Here is an 18,616-nt window from a genome sequence, read left to right on the forward strand (position 1 = left end):
TTTTTTGGGCCATAGTACCAGTCTCTGTACTGTGTGGGAAATGAATTGGCTTTATTTACATCTTCCCAGATTAACATCCTGAATGTCAACTTCTAAATTTGTAGGCTGAAGTTACTATGTTGATAAAATTATTTGGAGCAATCTTTAGTTTTTGAAAAGAAATGCTTGGGCTTTCTAAAGTAGATGGCATTTTTAAGTGGTATGGATTCAACTATCCTCTCTCACACCCATGACAACTTAAAAAAATGAACAAGCTAACACTATGAGTAATGGGGAGTAAAATGCTGAAACATGTTTGAGTGCATTTACAGGCAGCTTGGAGCATATACAATAAATAATCACTATGAAGGATTCTACATCTATTGATTTAGAATCTTGAGTTCTTGAAACACCATTAAAAAGAGGCTCTAAAATTCAGTATTTTGTGGTTCAACTGTAAATGGTTATCAGTCTCATAATCACTAAATCTATATGAACTATCTAAACCCTCCACATCACAAAACATACTATAACTCTTTAAGCTATTTGTATTGGTTTTATTCAACAAATTTACACAGGAATTGATGCATACATCATAGTTCATTAACTATATATATATAATGGTTTAATCCAGCAAGTTTAATTCTGAAATATGAGCATTGTTACAAATGGCTTTAGCTGCCATTTTTCTACCAGAAATGGTCGACAGATCACAAATCCTCAGGATATGATCGTCAGAAAACACGCCAGGCAATGATCGCATAACTTGATTTAGCTGAAACAAATTTTTAACAAGATTAATATATACAGCTGACCAAAATAAATGACATTTTCAATAAGAACACTTTAACTTAATACAAAATATCTCATGCATTAAAGAATTAACTTGACAATTTAGAATATTAAAAAATTTGAATCTTGAAAAACAATAAAATAAACCACATATATTATTTTAATATTAATGAAAAATTATATTTTTTTGTGATCTATATGACAGATATGTGATACATTAATAAGAGGTAATTTAATTATATTGCCCATGATTTTGAAAAAAATAATAATTCAGGACGTGTTTTTAAAAAGTAAAACAAAAAATGGACTACTAGTGGAAAACAAATTATCTCCAGCCAAAGAGATGTTAGTAACAAATCGTAAATGATTAATACTAATAGTTTCGCTGTCTGTGTATCTATGTATCTGACAAGAACGCTCTAGAGAAAACACAAGCAATTTAAAAACATGCATAGTTAAACGAAAACGAAATATGACGTCATATAGTAGAAAATAATATCAAGCCGGAGAGTGCACACAGTAATATGACGTCATTGATTCTCGAGTAAACATTAAATAAAAAGGCAATTTTGTCTAATCTAAGTGGTTTGCGTGAAGAGTTTCTTTCATACAATTCTTCGGGTAGGGGCGAAGCCCCACCCCCGCGTAAGAACGTCTGAGCCCCCCCCCTCCCCAACTCAAAAGAAATTTCTTCATCGATACTCTATAATAAAATTACCGCCTAATTAATGAGTCTAATCTAAAAAGTCGTTTTCTTGCAATTTCTTTAATGCAATTCTTCGGGTAGTGGCTAAGCGCGACACCAGTGTTTCTCTCAGACTTTTTCCTCCCCGGAGGGGTGAACTTTTTCTAATCTAAAAAGTGTTTAGCGTGCAGTTTTTTTTTCAAGCATCTCTTCCGGTAGGGGCGAAGCCCCGCCCAGATTCTTCCTTTAGTTTGTATGATCTACAAGTGTTTCTTTCAGACTTTTTCCTCACCGGAGAGGGGTGGGGGTACTTGAAATTTTCGGGGCGGGGGTAGAATTTTCTGGGAGGGGGCGGGACACTGGAAAAAGTATATAATTATATTTCATTGAATGGGACGGTAGACATGTTTTGGAGTGTGTGTGTGTGTGGGGGAGGGGGGCAAAGCCCCCTCCTCCCACGTAGAGTTGCCTGAAAGAAACTCTAAATGCGACTTTTGTCATGAACGAGATTAGGTGCATGGTTTAGGGATATGCCTATGACTATATTTTGTATAAATTAAAGTACCGAGAAAATAGACAGCACTATCAACCTAGCGCCCGTTGTATCCTTCCTCAATGGGCCATTTTTCTCGTTATACCATAATTTAGGCACAGGTAGTAAAATGTTAAACAGGCAAAGTACTCACCATGTTTTGGGGCATGAATTGAAATATGAAGCGTGTATGAGCCCCTCCACATTTGATGGCTTCTTGAATAAATGAGACAATGAACCAGGTTCGTGGTGTTAGGGTGCGATTCATCAGAATGGTGTTCATCATTAGGAAGAGATTCACTGTGAAACAAGAAGGGAAAGTATAAAACTAGTACTGAGTAGTTATCTCACAAGAGTTTAAAAGACAGACTAGAACAATTGTTACCTAAAGCTTTGTTCAAGTGTTGGTAGTTGAGTAAAACAATTATTACCTAAAGCTTTGTTTAATGGCTCCTTCATGTCAAATGAGGGCATCACTTCACCATCTTCTTTGTCAGCAATGGCCGCTTTGATGGAGAAATAAAAAAATTGTTGGTATAAAAATAAGTTAGAATGGTTTAATTTCTTAATTTATCAAATGGATCAAAATATTTTGTTTCTTTATTACATAACAGAATGTAAAGCTGTCTTTCATTAATAAAAGAACTAGATTAACAACATCAATGACAATACCTAAATTAAACTCCTCCAAACTTAGACTAAGCTGAGGTTCTGATAGCTTTCTAAGTTTAGCTGGGGATGTGTCGCCATCATCTAAATCCTAAAATAAAAATAATGGCTTAATTTTATTAATTAATTCCATTAACCTATAACCTGGTAAAGCATGTAATAATCAAAAGTAAAGAATAGACCATAGACAAACTAGTTTAAACACTGCTAAAAATTAAGTGCAGGTCTTAATTTCTTCTTTGTTATTTTAAGTGAAAGTTTCTAGCATTTTGCTATTGAAAAAAAAGTGTCTGCTAAAAAATAAAGGTTCATAATTTTGATTTTTGTTAAAGAAATATGATTATTTCCCTACTAATTCTATTTACAAGTTAACAACAAAAACAGGAAAGTTTATAAAAATGTTTTTTTTTGGATCAGTAAAAGAAACAAACCTCGTCTAAATCCAGATCAACAAGGCTGCGCTTGTGTAGCCGTCTGATGTAAGGTTCTAGAACAAGAATATTATGTCTATGTAAGTTAGATTTTTAAAATCTATACAAGTTATACCCCACAAAATAGAAATAACTTTATCAAATTTAGTGAAACTGTGTTAGATCATCGAAAGAAAATTTTTGCTATTTGGTTATATAATAGATTTTTTTTCTCACAACTTAAAATAAAAAAGAAACTAAAGAAAAATAGCAGAATAAAATGAAGTTCTGAGATACTAATAACTTTATTAATCAAATTAAAATAACAGTAGAAATGTAGATGAGAAGACCTCTTACCTTTCTGACCAATTTTTGACCTCTGCGTGGCTGTTATGCTGAGCACACAAAGCTTGGCTAAACAGTGGCCCCTGGGGTCAGTCAGTGCATTGGTTTTTGGTGTGGACAAGAGGCGCGGCAGCACCCGACGTAGTAAACTTATGGTCATGCGCTCCAGGTCCATGTGCATGATCGCGAAAGCCAGGCTAAGAGACTGAGATGCGTCATCAATGTGGTTCTGTTTCAACAGATGCTACAGAAGGGAAATTTTACATTCATGTTTACTAACAAACGCAGGTTTATGATATGCTGCCTAGCAAGCAAATATTTTTTTTTTAAATATCATAAAATATAAACTATCATATAACATTAGGGGGTCGGCGTGGTCGAGTCGGTAAAGCTCATGGTTGCTAAACCGAAAAGTCTCGAGTTCGAACCCTCGGGCAGATGAGGCTTGTTAGCTGGGGACAGCCACTCGTCTAGGAGAGACAACTCCAAAATTAAACAACTGCTGCCTTGTAGATTGTTCTTGGTTGGACAAAGGCTATGGAAGCAAATCCAAAAAGAAAAGCAGGCTGAAATCGGAGTCAATGGCCTCAATGGCGCATAACCAGTTGACACGTAACGCTTAATTGTGTTGAAGGCGTGGTCGAGTCTGCAAAAAGCTCATGGTTGATAAATTCGAACAAAACTCTCGAGTTCAAACCCACTTGCAGATAAATCTCGATCCCCTTCAACACTAATAATTAAGAACGAAGAAGAAGAAAAAGATATACCATTAAATATTAACTACCAATGAAGTAACAAAGTTTCCCTAAATGTGACCAAACTTTTAGTGCCCTTAATGTCACCATACTGCTAGTGCCCTAAATGTTACCATACTGCTAATGCCCTAAATGTTACCATACTTTTAGTGCCCATGATGTCACCATACTGCTAGTGACCTAAATGTTACCATACTTTTAGTGCCCATGATGTCACCATACTGCTAGTGACCTAAATGTTACCATACTTTTAGTGCCCATGATGTCACCATACTGCTAATGCCCTAAATGTTACCATACTGCTAGTGCCCTAAATGTTACCATACAGCTAGTGCCCTAAATGTCACCATACTGCTAGTGCCCTAAATGTTACCATACTGCTAGTGCCCTAAATGTTACCATACTGCTAGTGCCCTAAATGTTACCATACTGCTAGTGCCCTAAATGTTACCATACAGCTAGTGCCCTAAATGTTACCATACTGCTAGTGCCCTAAATGTCACCATACTGCTAGTGCCCTAAATGTTACCATACTGTTAGTGCCCTCAATGTTACCATACTGCTAGTGCCCTAAATGTTACCATACTGCTAGTGCCCTAAATGTTACCATACTGCTAGTGCCCTAAATGTTACCATACAGCTAGTGCCCTAAATGTTACCATACTGCTAGTGCCCTAAATGTTACCATACTGCTAGTGCCCTAAATGTTACCATACAGCTAGTGCCCTAAATGTTACCATACTGCTAGTGCCCTAAATGTCACCATACTGCTAGTGCCCTAAATGTTACCATACTGTTAGTGCCCTCAATGTTACCATACTGCTAGTGCCCTAAATGTTACCATACTGCTAGTGCCCTAAATGTTACCATACTGCTAGTGCCCTAAATGTCACCATACTGCTAGTGCCCTAAATGTTACCATACTGTTAGTGCCCTCAATGTTACCATACTGCTAGTGCCCTAAATGTCACCATACTGCTAGTGCCCTAAATGTTACCATACTGTTAGTGCCCTCAATGTTACCATACTGCTAGTGCCCTAAATGTTACCATACTGCTAGTGCCCTAAATGTTACCATACTGATAGTGCCCTAAATGTCACCATACAGCTAATATGACTTGGATAAAGATAAGAGCCACCAACCTCCACCATTTCACCTAAATGTCACCATACAGCTAATATGACATGGATAAAGACAAGCCCCACCAACCTCCACCATTTCACCTAAATGTCACCATACAGCTAATATGACTTGGATAAAGATAAGAGCCACCAACCTCCACCATTTCACCTAAATGTTACCATACAGCTAATATGACATGGATAAAGATAAGAGCCACCAACCTCCACCATTTCACCTAAATGTTACCATTCAGCTAATATGACATGGATAAAGATAAGAGCCACCAACCTCCACCATTTCACCTAAATGTTACCATACAGCTAATATGACTTGGATAAAGATAAGAGCCACCAACCTCCACCATTTCACCTAAATGTTACCATACAGCTAATATGACTTGGATAAAGATAAGAGCCACCAACCTCCACCATTTCACCTAAATGTCACCATACAGCTAATATGACATGGATAAAGACAAGCCCCACCAACCTCCACCATTTCACCTAAATGTCACCATACAGCTAATATGACTTGGATAAAGATAAGAGCCACCAACCTCCACCATTTCACCTAAATGTTACCATTCAGCTAATATGACATGGATAAAGATAAGAGCCACCAACCTCCACCATTTCACCTAAATGTTACCATACAGCTAATATGACATGGATAAAGATAAGAGCCACCAACCTCCACCATTTCACCTAAATGTTACCATACAGCTAATATGACATGGATAAAGATAAGAGCCACCAACCTCCACCATTTCACCTAAATGTTACCATTCAGCTAATATGACTTGGATAAAGATAAGAGCCACCAACCTCCACCATTTCACCTAAATGTTACCATACAGCTAATATGACTTGGATAAAGATAAGAGCCACCAACCTCCACCATTTCACCTAAATGTTACCATTCAGCTAATATGACTTGGATAAAGATAAGAGCCACCAACCTCCACCATTTCACCTAAATGTTACCATACAGCTAATATGACATGGATAAAGATAAGAGCCACCAACCTCCACCATTTCACCTAAATGTTACCATTCAGCTAATATGACATGGATAAAGATAAGAGCCACCAACCTCCACCATTTCACCTAAATGTTACCATTCAGCTAATATGACTTGGATAAAGATAAGAGCCACCAACCTCCACCATTTCACCACAGAACCAGTCAGGCCCTCTAAACACCAGCAGCTGCTCCAGTGTGTGCAAGGACGCCAGGTTCAGCCAGCCTCGATGGAACGAATCTTTCAGCGTGTCATTCATGATCTCGCTGGTCAGTTTCTTGCCAGTCAAAAGATAAGGCCTCAGTGGCCTTTGAGGATGGCCCTCGGGCAGTATATCAAAGATTATGTTGTCTATAATAGCTTGAATGGGTTGCTTCCTGTTTTTTTTATAAACAATGAGTAATTTAGTTTTACTTACTAGAAAATTATTAATTTTTTAAGTTATAACATTCATACTGAAAAAAAAAAAAATAGTATTTTTAAAAAATTATTTACTTAAATTTTTTTTTTTAATATTTAAATCTGTAAATGACTAATTTATTCCTCCAAAATAAAAAAAAATGTCTTTTTAAAAATTTTGATTAATTCACCCTTCAATGCCCAAGGATGCTGTGAAGAACTCCAGCATCTTGAGAGGCTTGGCTCTGGCGCTAGCGCCCACCATATTCATGTAGCTACACAGGTACGTCGTGCACACCAGGATCAAGCTCTTTACATTCTGCTTGCGGATGTGGTCAATGATGGACTGGGGACAATTCATCAAATGCATCAGTACCATAGATAACATATTCCGTTATTCAGAGAGTTCCTTTATTGATGGAAGAAAGCATAACTTAACGAATCTCTCAGTAATGTTTTGGAAACTATTCCATTCTTCTAAGACCACTTCAAAAGTGGCAAAGACTGTAGATGATTCAATTCACCTTTCAATAATTTTGACAGCATATTTCTTTTAATCTAAAACCACCTTAACTGGCAACATGCGTTTATAAACAAGCCTAAACATCACTGCTTCTAAAAATTAACAATGAGACTGTAACACTAAAAATGTAAACATTATCCTAGTAAAATTACACAATTTTCTTTTAAACTGACAGCGGACATGAAATTTACCTTGACTTTCTCCAGTGTAAGAGACATGTGTTCCAGAGCAAACAGAATCTCCTGCATTGCATACGGCAGCAACATGATCAGCTCTTTCCATCCACTGATCCTGTTTAAAAAATTACAAAAGTAAAGGAATTATTCACTAAAAATTTTTTTACAGCTACATCAAATAATTAATTATTATAATATTGCATGTTAGACCCACAGTTTTAATGACTTACGATAAACATGGAACAATTTCAGAATAATTCATCATAAGATTCAGTATGCAGTCTATTTTCTCCTGCTCGTCTGAAAACTCCACATTTTTATATTTCCCTTCCTCTGGCAGCCATTTTTTCGCCCATTGAACAACCAGGGAGTATTCATTTTCTTTGTTAGCAAGTGCTATCTGAAATAAGACTTGGGCTTAAACATATAACATACTATTTGTTTAGTTCCCTACAAAACAACAGAAATTTAAAGAAAACTATGATTAAATTATTTACCCCATTTTCACTAACAATTACTCACGATTCAAAGAAAAACTTACCCCTAGGCCAAATTCTACAGCAACACTAAAGGATAACTTCCATAAGGCCAGAAATTTACTCCTATACTAAAAAAAAACTTCACCTAGGCCAAAAATTTAACCTTATACCAATGAGAAGCTTACCCTTTGGTCAAAAGCTTAACCCAATAAAAAATGAATAGCCAAAGAAAAACTGACCCCAATGCCATTCTGCTGGAAGATACTTGTGATCATGAGAAACGTCACATCAAACATTTGACTCCTGTTTGGTATTTTCAAGGACTCACTAGTGGTCTGTGAGGCAAGCTCATTGATACTGTTCGTGGAAGAAAAATAAAAAAAACATTTTCACTACTATTTTTTAAACATTAGTTACTAACAGATAATTAGGAATAAAGAGAGGAAAACAGTTACATATATTATTCTCATCACTTCTTAAAAATTGTTTATCAAACATTATTTACAAGAAAGTTGCTTTTGACTATAAATAAAATCCAAATATAAGTTTAAATAAATAAAAAGATTTTGGTTAGGTTTGAATAAAATAGAACTGTGGGAGTATGTTTATACTTAATCAAAATTAGTGGATAAGTTTAAAAGAACCAAAAATACCAAAATAAGTGTACAGAAAATCAAAATTGCCAGATTAATTTAAATCAAATGAAACTTCGAGAACAAGCTTAAAAAAAATTAAAATTACTGAATAAGTTTAAATTATATTAGATAAAAAATAATGGAAATAAAATAAACTATACCGAATAAGTTTATACAAAAAGTCCTGGAGCCTCCCAGTACTTGCAGCAGCAAGACGCAAAATTTCAAGGCTGTGGCTCTGTAGCATGATAGTCAACACCTTGACCATTGAATCTGAGTTTTTTTGTGGATCAGAATCTAAGGACTGAAAAAAAAAAAGAATTTGTAGTAATTGAAATAAAATTATATTCAAATGTGACATAAAATTCAAATTTTCTTACCCACAAATACTTAAAACTCTAGGGATAGTAATTCTGCTGTTATTGTTAAACTAATAACCAGAGTTAATTTTGCTTAGTTCTGAAAGCTGAAATCAATTTTCTACTTCATTAGTAACATCACGTAGATAAGCATTCTCTTCATCCTTTTATTACTTTAAAAAAAAACTGCCAAAAATAGTCAAATCTGATTATATAGCATACAAATCTTTAAAACAAAAATGATCTGTATTTAGATATAAAAAAAATGACAACATGTCTTACTGTACAGGAGAAAAGATTTTTCCCCATAAAGTAACATTTAAATTAAAATTATTTATATATTTTTAAAAATTTTAACACTTCATATTGTTAAGATAATAAGTTTAATTATAATGCAATAAAAACCCCAGCCTAATTGATATTATTTAAATATAAAAGCAATTTTAAAAAGTGGTTTAGAGGATTTATTTCTGGATGAGTAACAGTAAAAAAAAAAGTTAAACTTGAACCCAGTCAAAAGGTTAGTCATTTATTTACAGTTACATTGTACCCAGCGTTCAGTTCATTCAGAGCTGCTGATTTAATTTAGAACTTATCAAGCAGGGTTTTATAAAAGTATGATGACTAATCAGCCAAGTACAACACTTTAACACAAAGCATTTCTTTTCAAAATTAAATGCCAAAAAAAAAAATCAACTAGCTCATTTGTAATACTATAAGCATTAAACAAATGTTAATTTATATTTTTAAAGTGCATAAAAATATTTTATGAAACCAATGAACAAGTGTTTCCATATGAAAGTTAATTTATATGACTTTAAAAAAATGTATATACTGGGGCATATGTCACATGCTAAAAATGTGTATCAATAATAACACAGTAAGAAACCTAACTCCAAAATATGAAGAGCCCTGAAAGTTCAATACTTGCAATGCCACAAAATGGTAATAAAAATTCAAGTTCACAAAGGCTGCAAACAAAACCATGCATAACTAATACAAGTGAAATTCAAAACAAATGGCTAGTTAAAAAGTAGAAAACTCCATCTACAGAACAAAGAAAAGATTTTTTGTTTTCAATGTGAAGAGAAGAAAACAGAGAAGTGATGACATCTACAAGCTAGCAACAACAGTGACAAACAAACAGCTCATTAAAAATGTCAATTCATCCTCTGCTTGAGAATTTTTTAATTTTAATTTTTTTTATTTTTGCTGAATATGGTCGATTTGATCATCTAATTGTCGGCAGTTTTTGGAAAATAAAAATGAAAAACAAGCATATAAAAATCTTAAAAAACAAAATAAATTGTGTTAAGATTGTTTGTTAAGATTTTAAAAATTCTTCCTTGTTTTTCAGACAAAAAACAACTTGACAAGTAATACATAGCGGAATATGTGTCAATGTTAATAAAGCCACTCTCCATGGCCCGGATTAACCTACGCCATCTGCATAATTAATTTCAGACTTCCCCCAGACAGATGCAAGCGGACAAGACAATCTATGCTACAACAATTTTTTTAAGGAATAAATGTAACGTTAAATTTGACAAGTATTAAAAAGTTTGAAGCTACAAAACAAGCTGAAGAACTAGCTTGAACCAGACAACACAGAAGTAAACACTGAAAACAACAGAGATAACGTTTTGAACTCGGTCAACTCTATTTCACCTTCAACATCCTGTCCAAAGTTGCACTTCCCTAGAGAAAACACATTTGATTATTAGAAAAATATTTAAGGCTACCCCCTGGTGACTACTAATGATGTTATACACTCACTTGAATAAAAATTTCATAGTTGTTTTTGTCATTTTGTTTTGTAAACTTTTATAGAAAAAATTTAAACTTTTTAATTCTGTTGTTTAGAAAATCAAACAGCTTCATGAAAATTTGAAAATAAAATTGTTTATCTGGAAATAAACATAAAACATTTAACCTTCTTTAACAAAAATTGCTCAAATATTAAAACAGAAGTTTTGCTAAATCCAACAAAAGTTAAAACAATGTAAATTATTAATGTGTTATATGATGGGAGTTTGTTTTAAATTTGTTTGAGAAAAACCATGCTAACAATAAAATTTTTTAGAGAACATTATACCTTTAAGATGCTGGTAACTGTTGCTTCAGCATGTGTGACTCGACTCAAGTTTTTACCCTCATTGGTGCCAGATATATCAGAAGGACGGAGGCGACTTCGCTGCTCTGATCTAAAAACAACACATTTTCATAAACCATGCACAAAAACAAGGCAAAACAAAAGCAATTTTTATATTTACCACACACACAAAAAAAAAACATAACAAAAATAAAATGGTAGCTAAGGTTATTCAACACCATGATTCACCAGACAAGCGACACAAGTATAGGGATGACGATACAGACAATTAGTCATATTTCAGTTATAACGCCTGCTTCCACCCCTCACCATGTTTACACTATACCCATTTTAAAGGAAGCTACTATTTGTCTGTATCGTCGTCTCTATACTTGTGTCGCTTGTCTGGTCGAATAATAGTCCTTGTTGTGTTTATGAGGCTAGCGGTCAGACCCTTCAGGGTTCAGAGGTCAAGCCAGCCCGCGTCTTCTGTGCACAAAATGTGATAGTGGTCTGCCAAGAAAGCTCTATTAATGTAGAGCTGATTGGCAGAAGTGGTTACACGTCTGACTTGATGCATGGAAGGCGAGGCGATTTGGTGATGTGTGGAATGGTAGGTTCGGAACCCGTCGGGTCTGTCTGTTCTGTCTTTACTTGGACTATATTCTGTACCTTTGTCTATCCCTGGCATTGAAATATCACTTTATGTTTATATTGCTATTTCAGTTATAACGCCTGCTTCTACCCCTCACCAAATTTTCTAACTTGTATCTCTGAACTAAAGATATTTATTTCTACTTTAGTTGCAATGTTACATTTTTAAAAACTTACAACCAAATGTGTGAGAATATAAATAGTGAATTGGAAATAAATTCCAAAATGGATATCATATACACTTAATTCATATTTAGACTTTAGCTCAAAACAGCTTCAGGTGCAAAGAAACTCCTTTCACTGTGGATGGTGTGTAAGGAAATTCCTTTTACTGTGGATGGTCACAAATGTCTAGCTAATGAGATAAAGAAAACCAAATACCTTTTCTGACTAAAAGATATTTTTTGTGTTTCTGTGATAATATTGGCTTTGTGGAGTTCGATGATAAACTGCACGAACATGTCAAAACTGAAATTTTAAAAAAGACATTAAATGTAAATTCTTAAACATATCTTTTTCAGTACACTGGTAGATAGAGGAGTAGGGCCTGCCTGCATTCTCTAAAGACTAAAGCCAACGCATATTTTTTATACAGACCTAATTGATAATCTAAAATAATTAACACTTTGATTGGTAACTTGGACAAAATTTATCTAAGAATGTGTGATACTTTTGATCATCTTTAACTTCAAGTTTACAAATATTTCATTTCTAGTTTTTGTCCCAAGCACCCCAAATTAATTATAAAAACCTTTCCACAATAAAAACTATTAATGTTAAAGACTGGTATTGGCTACTAGCAGACAAGACCCGTAACTCACTTTTGTTTGATGTCTGTCTGGTCTAGGAGGTGGGACAGCTCTAGCAACATCTCAAGAGCTTTCTCAATGTCTGTCTCCATATCCCAGTCTGGCATCTGCTGCTTTATACAGACGATTATACGCGGCACTTTTAAAAATGTGAAAGTCGCCCACTGATAGTCCTCACCAAACTCATTGGAGTCGACGAAACCCATGAAACAGGCGCGGAATATCTCCAAACACATTTGTGGCATTGGCAGTTTCTGAAAAAGCAAAAGTTATTTAATTAAAATTAAACTTTGGGGTACTTTTAGATTCATCACATTAATGTTTCTTTAACTAGAATATTTTCTGTGTATCAAAGTTAATGAGCCATAATTATATATTTTTAAAGACATTTTATTTTCAATTAATTGACATTTTAATAAAAACTAATCTTGTAAATATTTGTATATTAGCTATACCAAATTTATCTTTAATTATCTAATAGTAATAATAGCAGATTAGAATGCTTTTTTTTAATCAAACACAAAAGCTAGTTTTAACATTTAACTTTAATATGACAAATAAAATGTATTTAAAAACACTTTTCTTAGAAAAGAACATTCTATAAAAAAAAACATCACCACTAACCATAAGCCTTGAAACAACCAGAATCTGATCCACAAATGGCTGAATCTCACTGCTGGAGTTGAGTATGGCTTCTAGTGTAACAAGGCCATTGATTGTTGGGTAAATGGGCGAGTGCATGATCTCCAACACTGGCTCCAAGTTAGCAGGTGCCCCATTGATTCTGATTGGAGGTTTAAAATTATACAACATTACATAAAATAGTTTTAAAATGTTTGTTTGTATTAATATTAAATCATAAAAAAAGTTAATTATCAATTCATATACTATTATAATTATAATTTTAGAAAAAAATACCTCAAAATAAATACTTGGAAAAATTGGGGGCGAAAAAAATTTGAGATAACTGCCCGGTGAACTGATTATAACCTTACTTTGATAGAAGAGACAGAGCTGAGCTAATTTTGTCCTTAGTTTCGTCAGATATTGCACTTCTTGACAGTTGACTGAGTGTTCCTCTGACATTTAGCTCACACTGTTCAAACTCCCTATAAGCCTCTGCAAACATGTATAGATTGGTAATGATTACATGTTAATAACATTTGTTGTACAATTCTAAAACATTGAGATGATCTGAAAAAATGTCCAAATTTAAAAAAGGATTTTAAAAAGATTAACAAGTTAAAATTGATTTTCATGAGCAACTAAGAAATACAAACCGGGGTCATCATTTCTAGCTATCTGCATCAGACTACAAACTGTTCTGCGCTCAAGTATATTCCCAATAGCACGACTTGCATTGTCCATAATAACAAAGTATTCGGCAGGTAATTGGCCTGACCGGGACTCTTGGAGGCGCTGTCAATGTGAAAAAAGTCAGTAAAATTATCATACAAAAATAAGTCTTTCAATTACGTTTATATGCATTTCTTTTTAAAACTTGAAAAACTCTTAATTATTAGGACAATTTTTAAAAATGTTTACTTTTTGTCTTTTAAAGATGGTCTGGATTCACTTTAAGCAATAAATTAAAAAAAGCTACATTTAATGAAAAAACAATAGGATTTCTTCTGTTTTCATACAAGACTAAAGAGGCTGTAGTTAGGGTAGTATTGGGGTAGTAGTGCTAGCAAAAAAAGAAGTGTACCTGCAGGCAGACCAACTGTGCCTTGACTAGCCAATGTATCAGACTGAGCACTGTGCGTACCAGTTGTGTGGGTGAATCTTGACATGGGCTAAAGCTGTTGAAAAGTGTAACAGGAAATTAGCAATACAAGCTTGATCACACTGCTTGTGTAATATTTATGACTATTTTTATAATTAGAATTATTTTTATTATTATAAACTAATTTCACACAGTAAAGACCAGTAGTGTAATCCAAATATGTGGTCAAGCAAGTGTTTAGGTTGTTGATAATTCTCTGAACCTTAACACTTTGCTCAAATGGTAATGTGAATACATAACTCAATTTTAAAATTATAAGGAAACATTTATAACAATATTAAAATAAACTTTAACTGTGTCACCTGATCTTTGATCCAAACATTTCTGCAAGGTTTAAAAGTGCTAGAACACAGTACGGTCTGGAAAAGTCTTCAAACTCAGTGATATACTTTAGCACAGTGTTGAATGGAATCATCTGTTGGAATTTTTAGTTATAATTTTTTTAAATTTGAAAATGAAAATTGAGAACATTCAGACTTAAATCAAAGAAATGCCAAAACTCACCAAAGAAAGCACACTGTGTTTTAGGTAAGAAAGGATCAGTGAGTTAGGACTACTTCCAACAAGTGCCTGCTGCATCAGAATTTCTTGACATCGGAAAATAAAATGTTAACATGTATAAATAATTTTATAAATTACTCTTTAAACACTTATTATTTTGCAAATAAGTTGCAAGTGTAGTTTAGGTAATAATAAATAAATATCATTAAAAATATCTGATATCTATAATTTTACAAACACTATCCCTTCATATGCAGAGGTCAAAGAAACAGGTGAACTCTACTTCACTTGCCTTATGGGCCGTCAGGTTCAAAAGGGAACTTTACTATAACATTACAACTGTATTACACACAAATATTAAATATATAGTAAATTATACTAAATATAACATAATACTAAGTAAACTAGGTTTAAAATGAACTTTCCAATATTAAAATTCAGTATTTATATTATCATAAATACAACACTATGCTATTGATTCAGAATAGGGTTGTCAAAATGTAATCAATGAACAAAACTTTTTTTTTATAGTAATATTAACCTACTAATTCCAGCAATATTGGTTTTTACTTTAAGGAGTTTTAATAGCACTTTCTACTTCACACTCAGGTTGAAGAATGTTGTACCATACAGCTTATTCAAAGAAAAAAATAAAGCAGTAACAATTGGCTAAGCCTTTTAAGAATTTACCAGCAACATCCACAGATTCAGACGAGTAAGCTGCCATGAGCTTCTTTAACTGGATGGCCCACTGAATTTCTGTCCAGCGGTCCCTCCATGCTTGCATCAGTGTTAGCTTGATTTTACTAATCAGCTGTGCTTTAGCAGAGACTGAGTTTTGGCTGCTATTTATTCCTGGTTCTTTCTTTATATCTACCTGTGTTCTGGAAGCAGATTGTAAAATAGCAACTTCAATTTTATATGTAAATATGAATAATCAACTTAAATTACAAGTCGTTAAAGGGCATTTTCATGTAAAACAGACACAGAATCAATCAGAATGACGAATATTAGCTAACTTTAAGGGTCTTATTCTACTAAGTTAAAGTTAACTTACTAGGATTAGGGTTAAAGATGAGAAGTAAATACTAGAATGGCAGTTAAGGCTAAAATAAGATACTGTGTTAAACTATGCAGATTTAAAGTTTCAGCGTAACTCATTTGAAAGTTTAACAGCAACATCCCGTCAAAGTGGACTTACCCAGACAAACTTGTACCACTAGTGCTGGCACCAGAGCCTGGCTCTTTTTTTATCTGAACAGACATGGCTGATATAAGCTCCTCCCAAGATTCTTCCACTTACTTCATTAAAACTCCATCTTTATTTGCTGTAGATTGAGATACCATTGAATATATCACAAATTTAGGGGAAATTTAAGCACAAGTTCAAGTACTTTGCTGAAAAGTAATTAATTAGTTAATAATTAGGCCAAATGGCAATAGGATAGGCCTACTAATACTATTACTTACTAACTACTAACTAGATCTAGATTCTAGAGTAGAATTCTAGATTCTAAACTTAGTAACACTACAACTACAACAATGAAGAATAGAATCTATATATATAATTCTCCTCTTCGAGCCGTTAGAAAACAAGCTGCAAACGCTCTCCCTACCTCCCCACCCCTACATGGTTTTAGTGAGCTGTGTTCACTCTAAATGTTTACAAGCAGAGCCAACGATTTTAAACGTAGGGGGGGGGGGTAGGGGGGGGGGGGGGTTAGGGGGGGGTTATGGTCCTTAACAAGCTACTTATAGTGTTTTAAAGAAATATGTTATGCAGCGGGCCGGCTCGTATTATTGAATATTTAATTTTAAGTAGGCCTATTAGTATTAAGAATATTTTTCTGGAAAATAGTAAAATACTACTGGACTACTGGGGGGGGGGGGGGGGGTCTAGCCGCATAGCATAAGTTAAGTACTACTAGATTCTAGATCTACTACTACTAAAGTACTAAACTAACTAAACTACTCTAGCACTCTAGTACTAGTAGTACTCTAACTCTAGGGTGTGGGGAAATTGCGAGACGCGAAAAGCGAAATGGCGAGGCGGGGAAAATGCGAGAAGGGCGCGAAAACGGTCGGTCACGTGACTTTTATGTCTCGCATTTTACCACAACCCGATACTTACGCTGGGTGGTGTTGAAATGCGAAGATTTCTGCGAAAAATTTACCGCACCCGATTTTCAGTGGTATTTGGTCCAGACTTCAAAGAAGTTTCGTTTACATTGTTAAAACTTCCGATTTTTCCGTCGCTAGACATACTGATGATTTGTCAACTCCCCCCCCCCCCCCCATCTTTTGTGTCGACTTAGAATACCACCTTGTTCGAAACCGACGGAAATACCGCCGACGATAGATCAACTTCTTTCTTTTGTGTGGAACGCCGAAGCCGCCGAAACCGTCTTTGAAGATCGCCGTGCCGCCGCAAACATATTTTGTATTGTTGCATAGAAATGTGTGACGTCACACTATAAAAAAGCAATGTTAGAAAAAGAATTTTAGACGTTTTTCGTGTTTTAGAAAACTGTTTTCATAAATTGTAATAGGAATTGATTAAAATACAGAAATTAAACAAGATTTTGGGAAAATATCGATGTTTTAAAAAAAAATTCAACTGCAATTTTGAGGTGGGGGGGGGGTTGTAGACTGAGGTGTGACGTCATTTTAGTGGGAGGGGGGGTCTGGATTTTTGTGAAAATGTGTGACGGAGGGGAGGGGGAGGGGGGGTAAAAATCGTCATTTATGGATGACCCCTTTTAGCTATTAAATGGTAGTTTCGTCCATAGCGGACTTTATTCAGATTATCTACAGACGCACATTTTTTTCCATTCTGTTCATATTCGTGTTCTGTGTTAGCACAGTATAAATGGGAGTCTAATGAACTGGTGGGTTGGATGTACTATGTGTGAAAGATGGTGTGACGAGGTGTGTTTGATTAATGCTAGGACTGTTTCAGAAGATTTTGTTTGTAAATTTTGTTTGTAATTAAAATTACTTAATAAAAAATAAATTACACTTTTAAGAATTGTTTATACTTTTACACTTTTTGCAAGTACAACAATCCATGAATACATGTTGCAGAATATCTCTCCTGCTGACAAAATTATACCAATTCACAATCAGTGTTTCTTCCAGACTTTTTTCTCCGGGGGGGGGGGGGGGGCACTTGAAATCTTCGGGGGGGGGGGGGCGGTAAACTTTCTTCGGGGGGGGGGGGGGGGGCGGACACTGTTAAAAGTATATATTTTCTATATAAATTATAAACATTTCATTTCGTTCGGGGGGGGGGGGATGCCTGGAAGAAACTCTGATTCACAATGACACAGCTCACGTTTGTATAAACATGAGCGGGCTAGATTTTTAAAATTAATGCCGACTGAAACGGGATTTTCCTCTCGCTAACGAGAGCGGGCGATGACAGTAGCACAGCAACGATGTTAGGATTTTTTAATAGATATAGATATAGATCTATCTATCTTCTTAGTATCTATCTATCTATATATATATATATATATATATATAATAAAATCTAGATAAAAAATAACAACATACAACACTCGTGTTAAAGGGTATGGCTACATGCTAGTTTATTTTAAAATTAAAACAAAAAAAAAATAATTTAAATAAATAAAGATGAAATAAGCATGAAAAAAAACTTTTTTCGCAAAAAGTGTCTCGCTATTTACCCTTGATTCCGCAGGTATGTCTCGCATGATCTTCTCGCATTTTCCCGCCTCGCCATTTCGCTTTTCGCGTCTCGCAATTTCCCCACACCCCCTAACTAACTCTAGCAAGGTAAACTCATCCATTTTCCTTTAGATTATAGTTTATCTAGATATAATCTAGATCTAGAACTAAATTGGGTAGAACTACGTTTTTACCTTTAAAAA

At 34.5% G+C, this 18,616-nt stretch overlaps 1 protein-coding gene across 2 annotated transcripts; it reads right to left on the bottom strand.

Annotated features, from left to right (window-relative positions):
* Positions 1-526: 526 nt before the first annotated feature.
* Positions 527-16,050, bottom strand: LOC131933431 (mediator of RNA polymerase II transcription subunit 24). 2 transcript variants are annotated; one of them, XM_059290196.1, is made up of 24 exons: positions 15,925-16,050; positions 15,414-15,607; positions 14,727-14,809; positions 14,525-14,637; positions 14,145-14,238; positions 13,717-13,855; positions 13,432-13,555; positions 13,061-13,220; positions 12,449-12,690; positions 12,009-12,095; positions 10,977-11,085; positions 10,550-10,579; positions 8,684-8,826; positions 8,127-8,244; positions 7,639-7,808; positions 7,424-7,523; positions 6,901-7,055; positions 6,450-6,687; positions 3,425-3,656; positions 3,089-3,144; positions 2,661-2,748; positions 2,420-2,494; positions 2,143-2,288; positions 527-754 (listed from the first exon to the last, which is right to left on the bottom strand). In XM_059290196.1, exons 1-24 carry the CDS (start codon positions 15,987-15,989, stop codon positions 605-607), a joined length of 3,111 nt encoding a protein of 1,036 aa, XP_059146179.1. In that variant the 5' UTR covers positions 15,990-16,050; the 3' UTR covers positions 527-604. The 2 variants fall into 2 exon arrangements, with proteins under 2 accessions (XP_059146179.1, XP_059146180.1); XM_059290197.1 differs by lacking the exon at positions 10,550-10,579.
* Positions 16,051-18,616: the final 2,566 nt, after the last annotated feature.

The sequence above is a fragment of the Physella acuta genome, unplaced genomic scaffold, assembly GCF_028476545.2.
Source record: "Physella acuta isolate Inbredline_101_S28 unplaced genomic scaffold, ASM2847654v3 ptg002502l, whole genome shotgun sequence".
Taxonomy (NCBI): Eukaryota; Metazoa; Mollusca; class Gastropoda; family Physidae; genus Physella; species Physella acuta.

What these genes read in the sequence shown, in the direction of transcription:
- LOC131933431 (XM_059290196.1), bottom strand. Translation starts at nt 15,989, where the DNA reads ATGTCTGTTCAGATAAAAAAAGAGCCAGGCTCTGGTGCCAGCACTAGT. An exon ending in CAGTTACCAGCATCTTAAAG is followed by an intron (nt 10,580 to 10,976) that starts GTATAATGTTCT and finishes TGTTTTCTCTAG; the next exon opens with GGAAGTGCAACTTTGGACAG. An exon ending in CTTTGGACAGGATGTTGAAG is followed by an intron (nt 8,827 to 10,549) that starts GTGAAATAGAGT and finishes TTTTTTTTTCAG; the next exon opens with TCCTTAGATTCTGATCCACA.